Raw genomic sequence first — 17,438 nt, 5'->3', positions numbered from 1 at the left:
TTGCATCCTGATGGGGCTGGGAACAGCATTTCCGGAATCCAATCAATTTTCACTGCTTTTAGCAGAGCAGGTGGGCCTCGGGGTTAGTGACCAGGCCCTTTCCGCCTTCCCCAATCTCCAACTACCCTATTGCAGTCTCTCTAGCCTGGACTCTGAGACACAGGAGCTCCTTGGGAACTCTTTATCCATTCAACAGCTTAGTGGTTAGCTGTTTAATGCTAGGCCAAGAATTTTTCTGCCCACCTCAGCCATCCAGAAGAGTTTCACTAGCTGGGAACCTAAAAACACCTTCAACGGGCTTCCCTATGACCCCAGCTCTACTGACCCTGTAGAAGGAGAAAGTCAAAGGGATGTGAGGTGGCACCTAACCAGAAGGTGAGCAGAAGGGCAGAGGAGACGGAGCCTTCTCCTTTACGCTATCCTCGCTGACCACCAACTGCGTCCCTTCTCTGGGTCTGGCCTCAAGGATTTCCCCCTAACCCGAGAATGGGGTGGTCTGGCCCTCTGAGCTTATGGTGTAAGTAGGCAAAAAGCTTTACAATTACAGAGGAATACGTGTGTACACACAAACACACAACAACCTAAACACACTTGCGTACTTAATCCCATTCACGTCATCCACATATCTCATTAGGGAAGGCAGAGGACTGGGCTGGACCCCATTTAGGGGGCAGGCAAAGGACTAGAAAAGGAATTTTTCTTTTGAAAGAATGGGTAATGGAACAAAGTTAAACAAGGTTTAAGTTTCTAAGTATACATCATAGGAACCGAATTGGGTAAAGGATAAAGAGGTAAATAGGAACATGGCTACACACACATACGAACTGCCTGTGTTTAAGAACAGGTCATCACAGAGTTAGAATAATGACTGCTCCAACCCAGGACCTGTTTAGTAGTGTACCAGGGGAGCTTACTAGTGGTTCCCACAAAAATTAATGAAATTTTAAAAAATCATGTCCCAAATAATTTCCCACTTTTTTGACCCTAATGAACTGCATGTTTTGTATTTCTTCAATTTCATTTCCAAATCCCACATTATGCCAGTTCCTAAACCACCATTATTAGACTAACCCCTTCATCTCCATCCCCCAGTGTAGCCTTAGCCAAAGATGAGAGACCCTGTTCACACAAGAAAATGGCTCATCCACACAACAGAATAGAGCAAGACTACACTGCTAAAGGGCATTTGTGAGTAAAAAGAAGGTCCAAAGTGTGCCAAATCAGTTGAATGTCTAACTCATTGGCCAGGGGCTGAAGAACCAGGATATTATCAGGGTTTTCAGGGGGCAATGGCTTTCTGGTGAAATGACTCGAGCTTTCATAGTTCATGAACAACTTCAGCATAATAGATTTACAAAACTACCTATCCCATTCAATCCTACTCAACATTAGGGAGGGTTAAAAACCAACCAACCAACCAACCAATAAGCTATATTGAAATGAATGGAAACTTAGAAAACATGGAATAGAGTGAATCAGAACTAGAAGAGATTAAAGAATATCTTAGTCATTTTACAGTCTAGAAGGCTGAGGCCCAGAGAAATTAAGTGACCTACTCAAGGTCATGCAGTTATTTAATGACACGACTGGGACCAGAACCCAAGTCCCTTGGCTATTAGTCTAATGCTTTTCCCTACACCCACTGCCTCTCAGAGCAACGATGCTTTAGAGAAGACCCATCAGAGATTACTTGTTGTATCTAGAGACATAGTCTTATGTGAAAGTCAATTATTACTTGGACACAGCCCTTGGAAACCACTGACTGTACTAATCCAAACCATACTTTGGAAACCACCATCCACTAGATACAACTAGCTACGGACTATCAATTCTGTCAAAAATAGGTAAGTGAATAGTCAGGTTTTTTCAGTCAAATCCTGTCTCTCCTCGAAGAGCGGGCTAGGACAACGTTTTGAAGCATACCTTCTATAGTCCTTTTAATCCTTTCCACCACCTCTGGTGGTAGTAGATCAAGTACCTAAATCCTTGATTCACAGAGAAGAAAACAGGCAGAAAGAAGCTGAGTGACATCCAAGTTCACATGGCAGGTTAGTGGCAGAACTATGTTTGCAATCCAGGGCTTAGACATCTTGTCCCGGGACCTTTTCCTCTACATCATGTAGCATAACTCTGAGGATTGCTTATATATTTTAATATCTGGATTTCAAGGCTAGTGATTAGGGAGAGGAAGCACTATACTCAAAACCACCCTGAACCAGGACCTCCAGAAGCAAACTCTGTATTACTTCTCCTTCATCCCCTTTTCGTAACTAGTGTCAAGCTCAAGACTAACTGCATAGAATCCTGTTCAAAAGACTAGATAGTCTCAATGATAGTTGAACACATGAGTCTACAGTCATACAGGAGTATGAAGTCAGCAAGTAGAAAAGTGAAATTAAGAAAAATAGTTTGAACAGAAATTAAAGTGGATAGTTAATGCTGATCGACAATTAACAAAAAAGTCAACTCGTGGATATGTTGAGGACCTTACCCAGTTTTCAAACTATGATTCCTGCAGTTCGGGATCATGTCACTTGTTAGAATATTGGCAGGGAAAGTACATTGAAAGATGTACCTAGATTTTTTTCCTTATCTTTGTTTTTTTTTTTTTTTAACTTTGCAGAGGTAGTGGTTGAAATTTATCTAAACCTAGATGTTTAGGTTATTAATGAATTCTAGTGATCCAGGTTCCCTCATTTCAATTACCAGGTAACTACAAGGCAGAAAGATCCTAATGCTGTTAATCTAAGGCAATATTTGTTTCCCTTTTAATCTAGTTGGCATGGTAACCATGACAAACAGGAACCAAAAAGACTTTTATTTTCCCTTTCTGATGTCCTTATGAAATCTCAGCATTTGCAACGCTTTAAAATGATTGAAGGAAAAGCGTTGTTATGACCCATCACCCTCGGAGCCCAAAGAGCATCATGAGGAGCATCATTAGAACTAAGAGAAAGTGGATCAGAAAAAGAAACAGCTTTAAAGGGGTTCCTTTTGAGTCTTGTTTTCTACTCAGAATGTTCTATGTTTTTCTCATCAAGTGTGGGAATGAATTTATCTTAGCAGGTTACTTAACTACACTGGATAATGTCACACTAACCAGTGTAGGGCACTGACCCAAGTCCTGGGGGGGCTCCTTGGACCAACAGACTATTTTACAAACCTGGGTGGTGGGAGGGATGGTATATTTTTGATAATCAGACATTCCAATGTAATGTTTTCCTTAGAGGTCACCCTCCCCCATCAATGTTATCGTGAAAAACATCAAGTGTGTTCTTTTCTATTTTCATATAATAAATGGGCTTTGCTTACCAACAACACAATGGCAAAGAAGAAATACTGTACAAAACTGCAGGAAGATAAACATGTGAAAACTTTCTATGGGGAAAAAAAAACTCTTGAGTTTCCTGTCGTCTTCTTTTGAAACTGTAGTGCATATGTTAAAATGTATATCATTTACGGTATTGAGTCATGTGCCACTGCTGTACCTGATGTATCCAATCTGGATTAAACAAACTATGTGCCGCAAACCCTAACATGATTACGATTGTTTATTTTAATACCAGTTCTCCTGCTATACATTAGAAAATAGGGTAATTTTGTTTTGGGGGAAGTTTTGTTTTTTTTTTAAACATCTTTATTGGAGTATAATTTTTTTACGAGGTGTGTTAGTCTCTGCTGTATAACAAGGTGAATCAGCTATACATATACATATATCCCCATATCTCCTCCCTCTTGCATCTCCCTCCCACCCTCCATATCGCACCCTTCTAGGTGGTCACAAAGCACCGAGCTGATCTCCCTGTGCCATGTGGCTGCTTCCCACTAGCTATCTCTTTTACATTTGGTAGTGTATATATGTCCAAGCCACTCTCTCACTTCGTCCCAGCTTCCCCTTCCTCCTCCCAGTGTCCTCAAGTCCATTCTCTATGTCTGTCTTTATTCCTGCCCTGCCACTAGGTTTATCAGTAGCTTTTTTTTTTTTTAAGATGCCATATATTTGAACAGAGACTTTCTTCCTTGCCAGAAGACTCATAGAATCTCAGAAGGGTACTTAAGGTCTAGTCTCATCTTCCCTTCCCCGCCCTCCCTCAATGCAAGCAGCTCCTCTGTGACATCTGAGATGGTTCTTGCCTGCTTGTATGCTTTAGTCATGGATGTTCACTAACAGGGAAAGCATTTGGCATTTGCCAACAGCTCTATTTTGAGACACAGCCCTGTATTACTGAAAGAAAATATGCTTTTAATCTGCACTGGTTCTGCTGAGAATACACTGAATATCCACTCTTTCATCTAAACCAACGTCTCAAACTAAAAACTCAAAATTAAATGCTATACAGGGTATAGCAGAAAGCTTGGAAATCAGATGACAGAGGCCCTTAGGTTCTATCACTTACTTATATGGCTTCACATCAGTCTCTTCTCTCTTGGCTTCAGTTTGTTTCCTCCTCTTAAAAATGAGGGGATTGGATTAGATATCCTGAAGATCTGTTCTAACCTTAATAATTCTGGTTTAGGTAGTGAGAGCAAAAGGCATTTTCATATTTCACCGTAATGTGGCAAGAACAACGGGGATTCTTTTGATTTCCCCACAACCAGATCCCAATAAATGAAAACTGAAATAGAAATGGAAGGTTAAGGCCAATCCGTGATGCCAGAAGGCCCTAGAAGTTGGCTGTGAAATTCATTTCAATCACTAATGTTCATATCCTTATCACCCACTAGGTGTCACTACAGATTCACAGCTCAAATAATCTGGAGCAAAGTAACCGGAAACCAGATGTGGTGAGCAATACGTGCTTTTTCATTAAAAAGCACTAAATGTTAACTGGGATATATGTGCTTGTTCACAGCGGCACAAAACAATAAACATATTCTGCCAAAATAAGAGAATAACCTTGTCAGAGTTCCAATGTCAGCTATGACTATCAAAAATATAATTTTATCTTTTAAGATTAACATAGCTTTATTTATATTTGCGGGAGAAAAAAAACCCTAAAACTTCAAACTACTCCCTTGTCTCATGAGTTGATCTGTAACTACTATAATTTCTGTTCAATTATTTTTAGTATTCAGGGGCTGAAGTTTACCTTTAAAGCTTTTTTTTTTTTAAGGTTAGGTTATGTTTAAAAGGTTAGCAATTATTATTGCAATACTTAAGCTACTTTAGAAAATATTACTTTTAATTACCCCAAATAACTTGTATCCTCTAAGTCAGAATTATCCAAAGCAACAGGTTTCTCAAACATTTCTCTACATGTTAATACTGCTAGCCTAATTTAAGTTAAAGCCTAACTTGAACAGCTGTTAATAAGTGTATTTAGTATTCTAGAATTCAGACATTAAACCAATTCACACTAGCCCTCATCCAAATTAAGTGAATGTATAAAGGCTCTCTATACTCATAAAAAGATTATTCTTTTCTCTAACTAGAAATTATCTTCTCTTACTAGTCATGTATTAGTTAAATCTTAGAACTAGAAGGGACCCTAAAAATCTAGTCCAACTGCCTCCTTTTATTGATGAGAAAATTGGACCCCGTGAGGCTAAATGACTAGTACAAAGTAAAAAATAGGTAGTAACAGAGTCAACCAAGACAACTGCTCCTTCTACTACACAACATTCTCAAGTGCGTTTGCCTAAAACCTATCTATAGTCCCCAAAAGATTAAGGGGTTATGCACCTAGAATGACAATTCCAAATTAAAATTCCACACACAGTAACATACAAATGCCAGCAGATTCCTTCCACAGCCACAATAACTACATCCCTTATTTGGGAAGGTAACTGCTGAAATTTTCCTAGCAAATGCTTATGAAAAATAAAACAGTATTATTTTCATGTTATGTATATGCTTACCTCCAGCTTACTTTTATATTAAAAAAGAGATCACAAGACAATCCTAAAAGAGAATCCAATTAATTTCAAGACTAATGGGTACCCACATCTCTAATTAAGATGCAGGAGTATCCTGATTAAAATTCCCTAGCAATGACAAACTGTGAACTTGGCTGTATTGTGGGGGAAAGGGTAGAAAAAAAAAAGAGGAAAGTTCAATTATATAGCAGTGACAAGATCTTATTTAAACATGTAATTAAAGTCTTTTTAATGACATTCTGGACCTAATTATGGATTTGCTATTTACAGTGTTAATTAATTCACTCTAACTTGGCAATACACGTACAGTACTGATACATATAAATAAAGCATATCATTGCCCAACCCAAATGACAGGAATCTAAGTTAAACAGTTTAGGGCTGTGTTATGTGAGTGTCAGACAGTAAATGACAATGGCTGTGGATGTTTGCTGACAGCCATGGGGGAACGTGTTTATATTGCCTAGACAAGTATGCACACAGGAAAGGAGAGCTTCCCATCACTTTTAAAAAGTAAATACATATCTCTATTCATACTCGGTTCTCTCACCACAAATCCGTTCACAGAGAAGTTTGGGAACCAATCGTATATTCATAAAAGAACTGCTACAGGGAAGAAATTAAAGAATATGTAACTTCCAATTACATTTATCTAAATCATAATTTACAGATACAGCATCTCAGAAAAATGCTAGAAACTTCCCTTAGCCTACCAGCAGAGTACAGCAGTTCTTAACCTGGGTTCCACAGATGGGCTTCAAAGGGTCTATGAACCCTTTGAAATTACATATACAATTCTTGTTTATAGAATGAAATTTTCTGGGACAAATCTATAGCTTTCATCAGATTCATAAAAGGATCCAAAAATCAACAAAGATTAAGAGCTGCTCCTTTTCCTGAGAAACAAAGACAGCCACTACTGATGATCCTTAGCTATTTAATGCACATCAACCACAGCTTCCACAATTATAAAGACAAAAGATATTCAAAAGATGAACAATAAACATGTCAACACACTTGGCTAAGTTTCTACTTTTACTGGTAATAAATATTTTTACTGGAAGCAAACAAGGACCTTCAGGAAAGTCTGAAGCAATGTTTATTCCTTCCTGCCTAAACCTAAAAGGAGAGGGGGCTTTCTGTTCTACCATGCTACAAATTTCTACAAGAACACACCTCTATGGAAATGTAGCCCAAGACTTTTGGAAAGAACTCCACAGCATAAACTAGCATTATTTTCCAAATCTCAACTGTTTTTATTTCTTTTAAGCAAGCAGTGGTATATAAGTCTTTTTAAGTGTTTCTTTTTGGAACAGCTTATAGAAAATGGCACCCTGGGACCTTTAGCTCTATGTCCCCCCAAATTTTCTTTCAAGAATCTCATCCAAGAAGTTTCTTTAAAGAAGATAATTCATCTGACCTGAATCAGGTTGATTTAGGTCAAAACAATCTGAAAACTAGATGTGTCCCAGTGGAAAGCCTCAAAGTTGCTCAAAAATGCCACTATATGCCACTCTACTACAGGTCAAGGATGGCAATCCAAAGGTATCACTTGTTGATATCCCCAGATGGCGTGACGTACAGCCTATAATCACTGGTTGCCACGCATCATTTCTTGTAGATAAACGGTATTCATGTGATAGGCTGCCATCCAGCTTGGATGCCTCTGAGCGTTCCAATAATACGACTGAGAAGCAGAAGCATAGTATTCCTGCCACGCCCTGTAGTAAGCTCTCCAGTACTCCTCATAGTCCTGATAGGTGTCAGAAAAACTCGGATGTGTTTCCCTATGGCGGTCATACCAACCATCTTCCTGGGGTTCTGCCTGCAATCGATAGGAAGACCGCATGGGAAGGCTTCTCTGGCTCTGCTTAGCTCTCTGGTTATGGTTAGCTCCCTCTTTATGCCTTGTCTTTATTTTGATTTCAGGTGATTCTTGATACTCTACTAGATGAGGGGGGTCATTTCCATTCAGAGGTTGTTCCAAAGAGATATGGCCACCCACAGGAATAGATTCCAAGTCTTTCAGCTGAGTATCAGAAGAACCTTCCAAGTATGACTTACTTCCTTTGCTCTGGGAAGAACTCCTTGAACTGTAAGAATCACTGTCACTCTCAGAGTCTCCAGATTGGCTACTACTTGCCAATATCTGCACTCTCTCTTCAGTAATTCTATTTCTCACAAAACCATTTTGAGGATTCACAGTCTGATCCCCAGGACCTGTGTAGTGTCTGATGACTTCCACAGGTTTCTCTAACCCCTCTTTAATATAGTGTTCGTAATCCTCCATCAATTCTGCAAAAGTCAAAGTACATGGCAGATGGGTTTTAAAGGAAGACAGACAGGGAATTTTGGGGAGTGACACAGAAGCTTCTTTGACTTGGTGCTGACTGTTAGTAGAGTTTTCAACAGAGGACTGAATAGAATTCTTCATTTGCTCTTCCAATTGTACGGCACAGCCCAGTTCTTTTGGTGACATGGCTTTTTCTACAATTCCACACTCTGAGTGGCTTTTCACAGGAAGCTTTTGTTTGGTATTATTTTTTGATTTGACTGATAGTGCAGATACAGAAGTATTTCTAGATGAAGCCATGTGGTTACCATGAGCTTTCTGAGTTTGAAAGGTGCTCTCTATTTTTTGAATTTGTTTTAGGGTCTGTGTAGGTATACTTGCTAAGCCATATGTATGCATGGCAGCTTCAACCTCCACATCCCAATCCAAACATTCTTCCATCAGACCAGGAGGAATAGGATCTACGTAAAAGGAATAAAAAAAGTATTAAATTCTCGAGCTGTTCTAGACCAGCATTTTCTGAATGGATTAATAAAGCTTTCCACAGTCAAATAAGATTAAGAAACAAAATACACTAACACTATACTAAGAAGCTTAATATATTAGATTTTAAAAGACCTAAGCAAAACTTGCAGTAAAGAAATTTGCCCAAAAATATAAAAGACCCATCCCATACCCCCTCACTCGAAAAGAGCTTATTCTAGGAGTGAGGTATGCCTCTACAGCGATTCTCCCATCCTTCCTCGTCTCCCTCTCCCCAACTCCTCCCCATTATCTCACTACTGATAACAGCAAAACAAGATATTAGAAAATGGATTGTGCTCCCCAAAGCTTACCAACTGGGAAATATTACAACTGCAACCCTGTACCCAAGTAAATCTGCCACCCTATATTCTACCAGGGAGAAATCACTGCCCTCAACGGTGGAGGAAAAAAACCTCCACGGGGAAAAAAGCCAGATGACTGTGAAAAGATCTGTGGTACCAATGGCACTTGTAAGTTTAAAAAAATTTGCTGGCTCTAACTCTATAAATTTCCTATCCCATCCAGGCATGACAATTTGCTTCCACCTGCACTCAGATCTTTCCAAAGTGTGACCAATTTTCATCTTAGGCAGACTAAGTACACAGAGGCCCTGCTTTACAAAGACCTCCCCTGTCTGTTGCTGCTAGTGGTGTTCCATGTATGTGTACCCACTACTCATTCCCTCAGATCTGGATTCTTCAGCTGGGGCTCTTGATCCTTCACTGCACAGACCCTCTAACTAAACATGGATTCCTACTAAGGTGCCATCCCTTGCTTGCGGAGACCTATCATTCAGGCCAATTCCCTCCTAATCCTGCTCCAGGCAACTCACCCGAACAGTCTGTTGTCACACAAGTGCCTAGTCCAGTATAGATCTAACACTATAAATATCATTTTCTCATCATTTCGGGGCTCTGTTAACTTTTCATAAAGATCCAAATATGTCACTTTCTGGTAACCAAAGGCAAATCTTATTTTTATCACTAGATGTTATGATACTGAGTCCTACCACAAGTCCTAACTCTCTTGTACCAATTTTCAATTTACTTTTTCCATTATTTATAACTATAAAGATCACCAATAGACTTATACATAGAGAGAATTAACAAAATATAGTCTTAGAACTGACAGAGAACCTAAAGACCATCTACTCTAAAAACAAATATTTTGTAAATCAGGACATAAGCTTAGAGCAATTTAAAAAATGTGTGAAAATGAGTTATCACAAAGCCAAAACTACTAAAATTCATAGTACTCCCAAACCTGTGTTTCATCTAGCTTTGTAAAAATCACTAAAGGAGTTAATATAAATTGGTAAAATATTCATTGTTATATTTATTCAATAACTACATAGTCCATCTTCTAGAAGGTCATGTATACACTATATAAGTATACATTTATGTATCTATACAACGTATATATATACACACACTAACATGCATACATTAACATATACAGTTGACCTTTGAATAACACGGGTTTGAACTGCAGGTATGAACTGCGCAGGTCCACTTATACGCAGATTTTTTCCAATATGTACAATAGTACTACACAATCTGCTGTTGGCTGAATCAGTGGATGTGGAAAGGCAGATATGGAGGGCTGACTATAAGCTATACAGCGATTTATGCTGCATGGAGGCTCAGCGCCTCTAACCACCCCCATTGTTGTTCAAGGGTCAGTTGTATAGCAAATAAACCATATTTCCACCCAGGAGTTTGGTGTTTTTTTTAGTAAGTTTGTTTGTTTGTGTATTGATTGATCGATTGACTGGTTGCATTGGGCTCTATCGATTGACTGCATTGCTCATGGGCTCTAGAGCGCAGGCTCATTAGTTGTGGTGCATGGGCTTAGTTGCTCTGCAGCACGTGGGATCTTCCCGGACCAGGGATCGAACCCGTGTCCCCTGCACAGGCAGGTGGATTCCTAACCAGTGCGCCACCAGGGAAGCCCCAAGCTGCTTTTTAAAACTGCTGTCTTGGAAACAATGCATGTTTGAAACTATTAATGATCTCTTGAAAACTTTTTTAGAAACCCTAAAAAACTGGGTGGAGACTTCCAGGAGGCACAACTACTGAGCCCACGTGTCACAACTACTGAAGCCCGCGTGCCTAGAGCCCGTGTTCCGTAACAAGAGAAGCCACTGCAATGAGAGGCCTGCGCACCACAACGAAGAGTAGCCCCAGCTCGCCGCAACTAGAGAAAGCCCGCACGCAGCAACGAAGACCCAACAAAGACCCAACACAGCCAAAAATAAATAAATTAATTTAAAAAAATAGCAGCTTGATAAATGATTCATTAAAATCAAAAGAAAACACTTCAACATTTTCAGAACAGTGTCCAAATTAAAGACACTATTCCTTCCCCATGGTGACAAAGGGGAGTATGGCAAGAATTACCTTCATAGCAACATAAGAGGTAAAATACATCCCTTGATATAAAAGAATAAAATCAAATTGCAGGGCTACAAAGTAAAATATGGAGTTAATACAGTAGGAAAATATTTTTCATTTTTCATGTGTCATTAGTTAGCTTGCAATCTTCTCCCTGTTACTTATTAGCTGTAAGACCTTAGACAAATATTTAACCTCTCTATGCCTCAATATCCTCATCTACAAAAGGCAGATAATAATAGCGCATACCTCACGTAATTGTGGTGTGAATTAAATGAGTTAACATATATACTTAGAACAGTATCCAACACATCATAAGTACTCTATGTTAGCTATTATTTTTATTAGGCCTATCATTATTATTTTGACAGCAAAATGAAACAGACAAAATATACCTGGTAAAGGCTGAAGATTGATCTTACATTTCTGGGCAATTTTCATCATCATATTTTCTTCTTCTCCCCTACAGCAGTAGGTCACTGTCAGTCCCAAAGTACCTAAAGCACAGAAGGAATGTTAAGTAGTAAATCATTTTCACATAAATGACACTTCAAGTCCACCTGTCACATTATAGCTTCCTCCCCTTAAAGAAAGCACCCAAACTTTTTTCTTTTCTTTCTTTTTTTTTTTACCAAAACGGCCAGCTCTGCCAATCCGATGCATATATGTCTCCCAATTCAATGGAACATCCAGGTTTACAACCAGATTCACGTTCTCAGCATCAATTCCACGGGAAGTCTTGAAGAAGAGAACAGTTGTTTGTGTGCATTAGCCATTGCATGGCACACTATATTATTCAGTATAACCAAGAGCCCAATTAAGAATAGGAGGATATTTAAGAGCAAGGAGGATATTTAGGAGCAAAGGAAAAGAAAATTAATTTCTAATGACTAATTTCAACAATAAAGATAAAAATACAGAAGACATTTTTAGGAAGAAATCATATTCCCCAGCACTGGAAAGACAATTATCTTCTGGTATTCTTGTCAGATACACCCACCTAAAATAATAGATGAAATCTGTACATTTGATAACAGAACATATGTCCAGATGGATTAATCAACCAAACTGAACAGGAAATTTACCAAATCTGTGGAAACGAGGACTCTGCAATGAAACTGCTTCAGTTTAGCCATAGCATCAAGACGCTGATTCTGATTCATGTTGCCTAAAAAGACCCAGAAAGAAAGTCATATAAAAACAAGTGAACAGGGCTTCCCTGGTGGCGCAGTGGTTGAGAGTCCGCCTGCCGATGCAGAGGACACGGGTTCGTGCCTGCGCGTCCGGAACCTGTGCTCCGCAACGGGAGAGGCCACAGCAGTGAGAGGCCCACATACCGCAAAAAAAACCAAAACAAGTGAACATACATTTATCAAATCCACAAAAATCAGAAATCATAATTGCCAGTCTTAACACTTTAACAACCAAAGTTAATTCTGTCCTTATATGCAAATCTAGGTTAAGAACTAACGTCAGAAACAAAAACCTAAAGTCAGAATCTTCTAAAATATGGTTAGGCAATCAACTAGAAATTCAATTTTAAATGGTGACTAGGCTATGCCTGCAGATATAACATTATATCTACAAAGTGCCATATGAGGTTTAACAATTCTTAGGAAAATAATATTGATTTAACCAGCTGTTTACCAATTTGGTGTTGAAGTGTGATCTATCATCCAAATACTGGTCCATCAGAAAACAATCTCCCCAGTATCTCATAATATACCACGACTAAATGAGCTTACGCTAACAGGTTAAAAACTAAGCTGAGATAGCAATCAAAACTCTAAAAAGGATCTCACTTATCAAAAATTCCTTTAAATCTTTCACTCCTAGGTCAACAGTAATAATTTAGCTTTGTGTCAAAAATGAATCAGTTTTGCCTTCCACAAGACTGTAAAAGTCAATTTAGTTAGCAATTCTTTGTATTTTTTACAATGTTTATCTTAAGATAACAAAGACAGACTCTATTTTGTAAAGTTATTACGTTCTTTGTGGCTATGACTCCAGTTTTCTAGTTTATTAGTACATACCACGTTACTTCTTAAAGAGACAAATCCCAGTGAAAAATAAACCTGAAATTCCTTTTACTCTGAAGACTCAGTCTAACCTCACACTCACAAGACAAGTCAGGAAGTGGTATCTCTTCCTCCTGACTTTGGAGAAGCTTCAAGTCAGGATACTAAACAAAGATTAAAGTTAAGAGATGAACTTACCTGAAATGCACTCTGCAGGAAAGCCTTTAGAAGAAAGGATATCAGCCAAGTGTTGTGCTCTATGAAAAATAACACAGAGGGTTATAATTTTACAAATACTGCCCCACACCTATCCTTTTATTTCACAAGTTCCCCAGATGACTTTTTTTTTTTTTTTTTGCGGTACGCGGGCCTCTCCCATTGCGAAGCACAGGCTCCAGATGCGCAGGCTCAGCGGCCGTGGCTCACAGGCCTAGCTGCTCCGCGGCATGTGGGATCTTCCCGGATCGGGGCACGAACCCGTGTCCCCTGCATCGGCAGGCGGACTCCCAACCACTGCGCCACCAGGGAAGCCCCCCAGATGACTTTTTAAGGTACATTACCTGCTGTGTAAATTAGAAAAGACTAAGGCCTGATTAAATGGAATTTTGCTGAACAATTCTTGTAAATGCTGAGTCTTTTCCTCAAAAATCTTATGGGCCAAAGGGTATGAACTGACAACTTTGTAGTACTGCTTCAAACCTACAAAGAAGAGTCTTCTGTTAAAATGAACATATTTTCTATAGCAAATATGAAAGCAAAAGCCAACTTAGCAAAGGAAAGCTCCAGAATATCACAAACCAACCCACTAAATATCCAGTATCTGTACACACCTATGAGACTCGGATCACTGGAGTTTAGTCTTACAAAAGTGGGCTCTCTCATGTACTTTGTCAAAGCATTAGCCAAAAATTCAGGGTAAGTAGCTGACACTGCCAACATCTGCTTACTGGCAGGCAAGGAAGAATAAATCCAACTGCAAAATAAAAGAAAAACACACACACCATGGAAACTATTCAGATGATAATCACCACCTAGAAAAGCAAAAGATAGATACTTTGGGGCACCATTTCAATAGTCAAGTTAGTTATTTTTCTTACTTTATTTGCTCCTGGAAGCTGCCTTCTTCTAAAAGCTTATCTGCTTCATCAAGAATAAAGAGACGTATACTGCCTGGATTCAAGTAGTCAAGTTCTATCAGTTGTTTAATTCTGCCTAAAGTCCAGAAAAAAAATATTCAAATATTCATATGCACCAAATCCGTGCAAATTTCAGCCAATGTTGTTATTCTACTTACAGGTTGAATTGCTAACTTTCCTGACCCAACCCTCATTATTCTTTACACACTAAACCACAAATTAGAAATCCTGAGTTGTGATCTTCCCTAAATCCATTATTTTTTCCCTCACATTTCATCACCAATACGTATGGAAAATAAACACTTCCTGTCAAAAGACTTGTAAGGCACTGAATGCTAGATTATGATTCTGAGTGACTCATGACCGAAGGACTAACACTGAAGCAAAGAATAATCCCAATCCATGGCTTAGAAGGGCTTTCTGAAATCATCTCATTCCTCTTCTGCTCAGAAGCCTATCCCATACTTGTTCTTAAACATCCTTAGAAACAGAAATTTCATAAATCCTGTTGGTAATCCAGTCATGTGTTTATATGTCACTAATCTAATGCTCTTCATTTTTAATCCTCAAAATAATTACCATAATTATCAAAGATTGCCATATTCTTATTGCTGTATAGAAGTGTTCAGTTACTTAAAAGCCCCAGTTATTAACAAGCATTGATATCTTACCAGGAGAACCAACAGCAATATGACACTTTTTAAGTCTGGTTTTGTCTTGTGATAATGGAGTCCCTCCGATAAACACATGACACTCTAAGCCTTCCATTTTTATTCCAATGGCTGTGATAACAGAATGTATCTGTACAGCAATTTCTCTTGTAGGAGCCAAGATCAAAATCTAAAAAACACATAAAATATACCTTTAACAAGTCGGTAGAATAAATACATAAGGCAGGACTCAAAAAGCTTTACAGTGTTTTTTAACCCAGATACTCATATCTGGGTTAAAAAACACTGTTGAAGAGTCATCATCAGATATACATGACTGAGAACTTGAAATACAGCCTGCTGTAACTACTAAACCACAAAGTAAGACTATGAGGGTCATACCTGATTCATCTTTATATCCCCAATGCCTGGCATACTGTTTAAACATAACATGGGCTCAACAAATCTTTGCTGAAGAAATGATCTCCAAACCCAAATCTCCTGTTAATTTGGGTAAGGCCCTCTTAGACCCTACTCTGAGAGAACCCAGAAGGTGGGAGATCAGTATAATACATTCACTGTAAGAACCACATGCAGTTACCTACCATAGCCAAACACCTCATTACCACGAATCAGGTCAAATGCTAAACCTCACCACAATCTAGTGAGCAAATAAAAGAATAAAAAATCCCTATCTGTATTCTCAAGTAATGACAAAATTGACACACATGGCAGACTTATTTTATTTAACACGCAGTAATAACAGAAATCTCTAAACTTCTAACACTAATAATGTGTATTTGGTCACTAACCACACCAACACCACTCATCAGCCTAAGTATCTACTTTACTTGTATACTTTTCATATGTCTTAACACAATCATTCACTTCTACCTCTGAGGAGCTACTGGTATTTCATCTGACCTGTAGGAAATCCACATAACATACCCTCCTTGGGTCCTCTGAGCTAAACTCACCTGGGTACTTAGGTTTTCAAGAACAAGAGAGTCCAAAGCAATGGTGGAGAATACACAGGTTTTCCCAGTGCCAGACTTAGCTTGAACAATTAAATCTGGAGAGGAAAAAAAAAATTATCATTAGCCAGGACTGACTGAAGAAGCTTAGGTACCAACATGAAATTCCAGAACTAGACAGGCCTCCAGAGATCACATCCTTAACCACCTTCGTTTTTAAGTTAACTCTAAAACAAGCATGCGGCCATATCCAGAAACAGGCCTCCTCCCTGAACCTCCACCGTTTCTCTTCTTTTTTTGGCTTAGAAAGCAGAAATTTATTTTCTCAAAGTTTTGGAGGCCAGAAATATGAAATCAAGGTATCAGCCGGGCCACATTCCCTCCTACGGCTCTATGGTACAATCCTTCCCGTCTCTTCCAGCTTCTGACGGCTGAGACATTTCTTGGCTTGGAGTTGTGTAATTCCAATCTCTGCCTCCATTTTCACATGGCTTTCTTCTCTGCCTTTCTCCCTGCTCTTATAAGGACTCTTGTCACTGGATTTAGGGCCTACCCTAATCCAGGCTGATCTCATCTGAGATCTTTCCTGCCGTTTATATTCCCAAACGTAGAACCACTTGACAGCGTGGAATGGACCTCAACTATCTCCAAATTCAATACTGCGCCTCCGTTTGACAGAGGAGGAAACTGAGGCTCGCGTGCGTGCGGCGTCTTGCCCCGGGCCGAGCCCTGCAAGACGGCCGCTCTGGGCCCTTCCCGGCCCTCGCCACGGGCTTGGCCGCCGCCGCCGCCGCCGCCGCCCCCTCCTGTGGCCCTCCCGGCCCCTCCAGGGCCCCAGCCCTCACCAAGTCCGCACCGCCCCAGCGGTATGGCCTTGAGCTGCACGGGCGACGGCCGCTCGAAGCCAACCGCCCGCAGCCCCTCCACCACCGGCCGCGACAGCAGCAGCGACTCGAAGTCCCCCGGCTCCGCCAGCAGCACGTCCCCGGTGCGGGTCCGCGGACTGTTGATGTCATGAGCCGTCCGCAGACTCCGCACTGGCCGGGTGGCTGGCTCCGGGGCCGCGAACTGCGCAGCCACGCGCTCCGCCGGCATAGTGCTCTCCACGGTCTTTAAGGCCGCCGAGCCTTCAAAAGCCGTCGCCATGCTAGCCGCGCCGCCGGATCTCGCGGTACTTGGGGAGAGGCGTGGAGCCTGAGAACAAGAAGAGGAAAAACTTTATTGGCAGTCTTCCTGCGAAGACACTGACACTCCCGGCCTCGAAGAGGAGGGGTAAGGGACGGAAGTCGGAGGCTTAGAAGGACTCGGAAACAGCTATAACAACAAAAAAAACGTGGCCTGAGGAAGGCGGGAAAAGGGAGGGGAGGAAAGCTGAGGCTACCGGTGTGTCGCCGCCTGCGGCCTACAGAGGGCGCCGCGCGCTCACGGTGGGAGCACTGCCCCGCCCTGCGCCCGCGTTGCTGACCTCACAATGCTGCCTTTGTGAAGAGCCCAGTGCGTCACGCTCCCAGCCTCCGGGCTTCGGCTCGGCGGTCAACTCCTCCGGCTCCCCACCGTGTCCCGCCCCAACTC

General features: G+C 40.5%; 1 protein-coding gene across 1 annotated transcript; it reads right to left on the bottom strand.

The window, feature by feature from the left end:
* Positions 1–6,084: 6,084 nt before the first annotated feature.
* Positions 6,085–17,051, bottom strand: DDX20 (DEAD-box helicase 20). Its single transcript, XM_060027294.1, has 11 exons — positions 16,712–17,051; positions 15,870–15,964; positions 14,914–15,082; positions 14,204–14,318; positions 13,937–14,079; positions 13,667–13,805; positions 13,305–13,363; positions 12,174–12,256; positions 11,721–11,826; positions 11,484–11,585; positions 6,085–8,631 (listed from the first exon to the last, which is right to left on the bottom strand). The coding sequence occupies exons 1-11, from the start codon at positions 17,010–17,012 to the stop codon at positions 7,469–7,471; spliced, it is 2,475 nt and encodes an 824-aa protein (XP_059883277.1). The 5' UTR covers positions 17,013–17,051; the 3' UTR covers positions 6,085–7,468.
* Between the last annotated feature and the right edge of the window lie 387 nt (positions 17,052–17,438).

The sequence above is a fragment of the Delphinus delphis genome, chromosome 1, assembly GCF_949987515.2.
Source record: "Delphinus delphis chromosome 1, mDelDel1.2, whole genome shotgun sequence".
Lineage (NCBI taxonomy): Eukaryota > Metazoa > Chordata > Mammalia > Artiodactyla > Delphinidae > Delphinus > Delphinus delphis.
The sequence above is the reverse complement of the archived record's forward strand: the minus strand, read 5'-3'. Positions and strand labels throughout refer to the sequence as shown.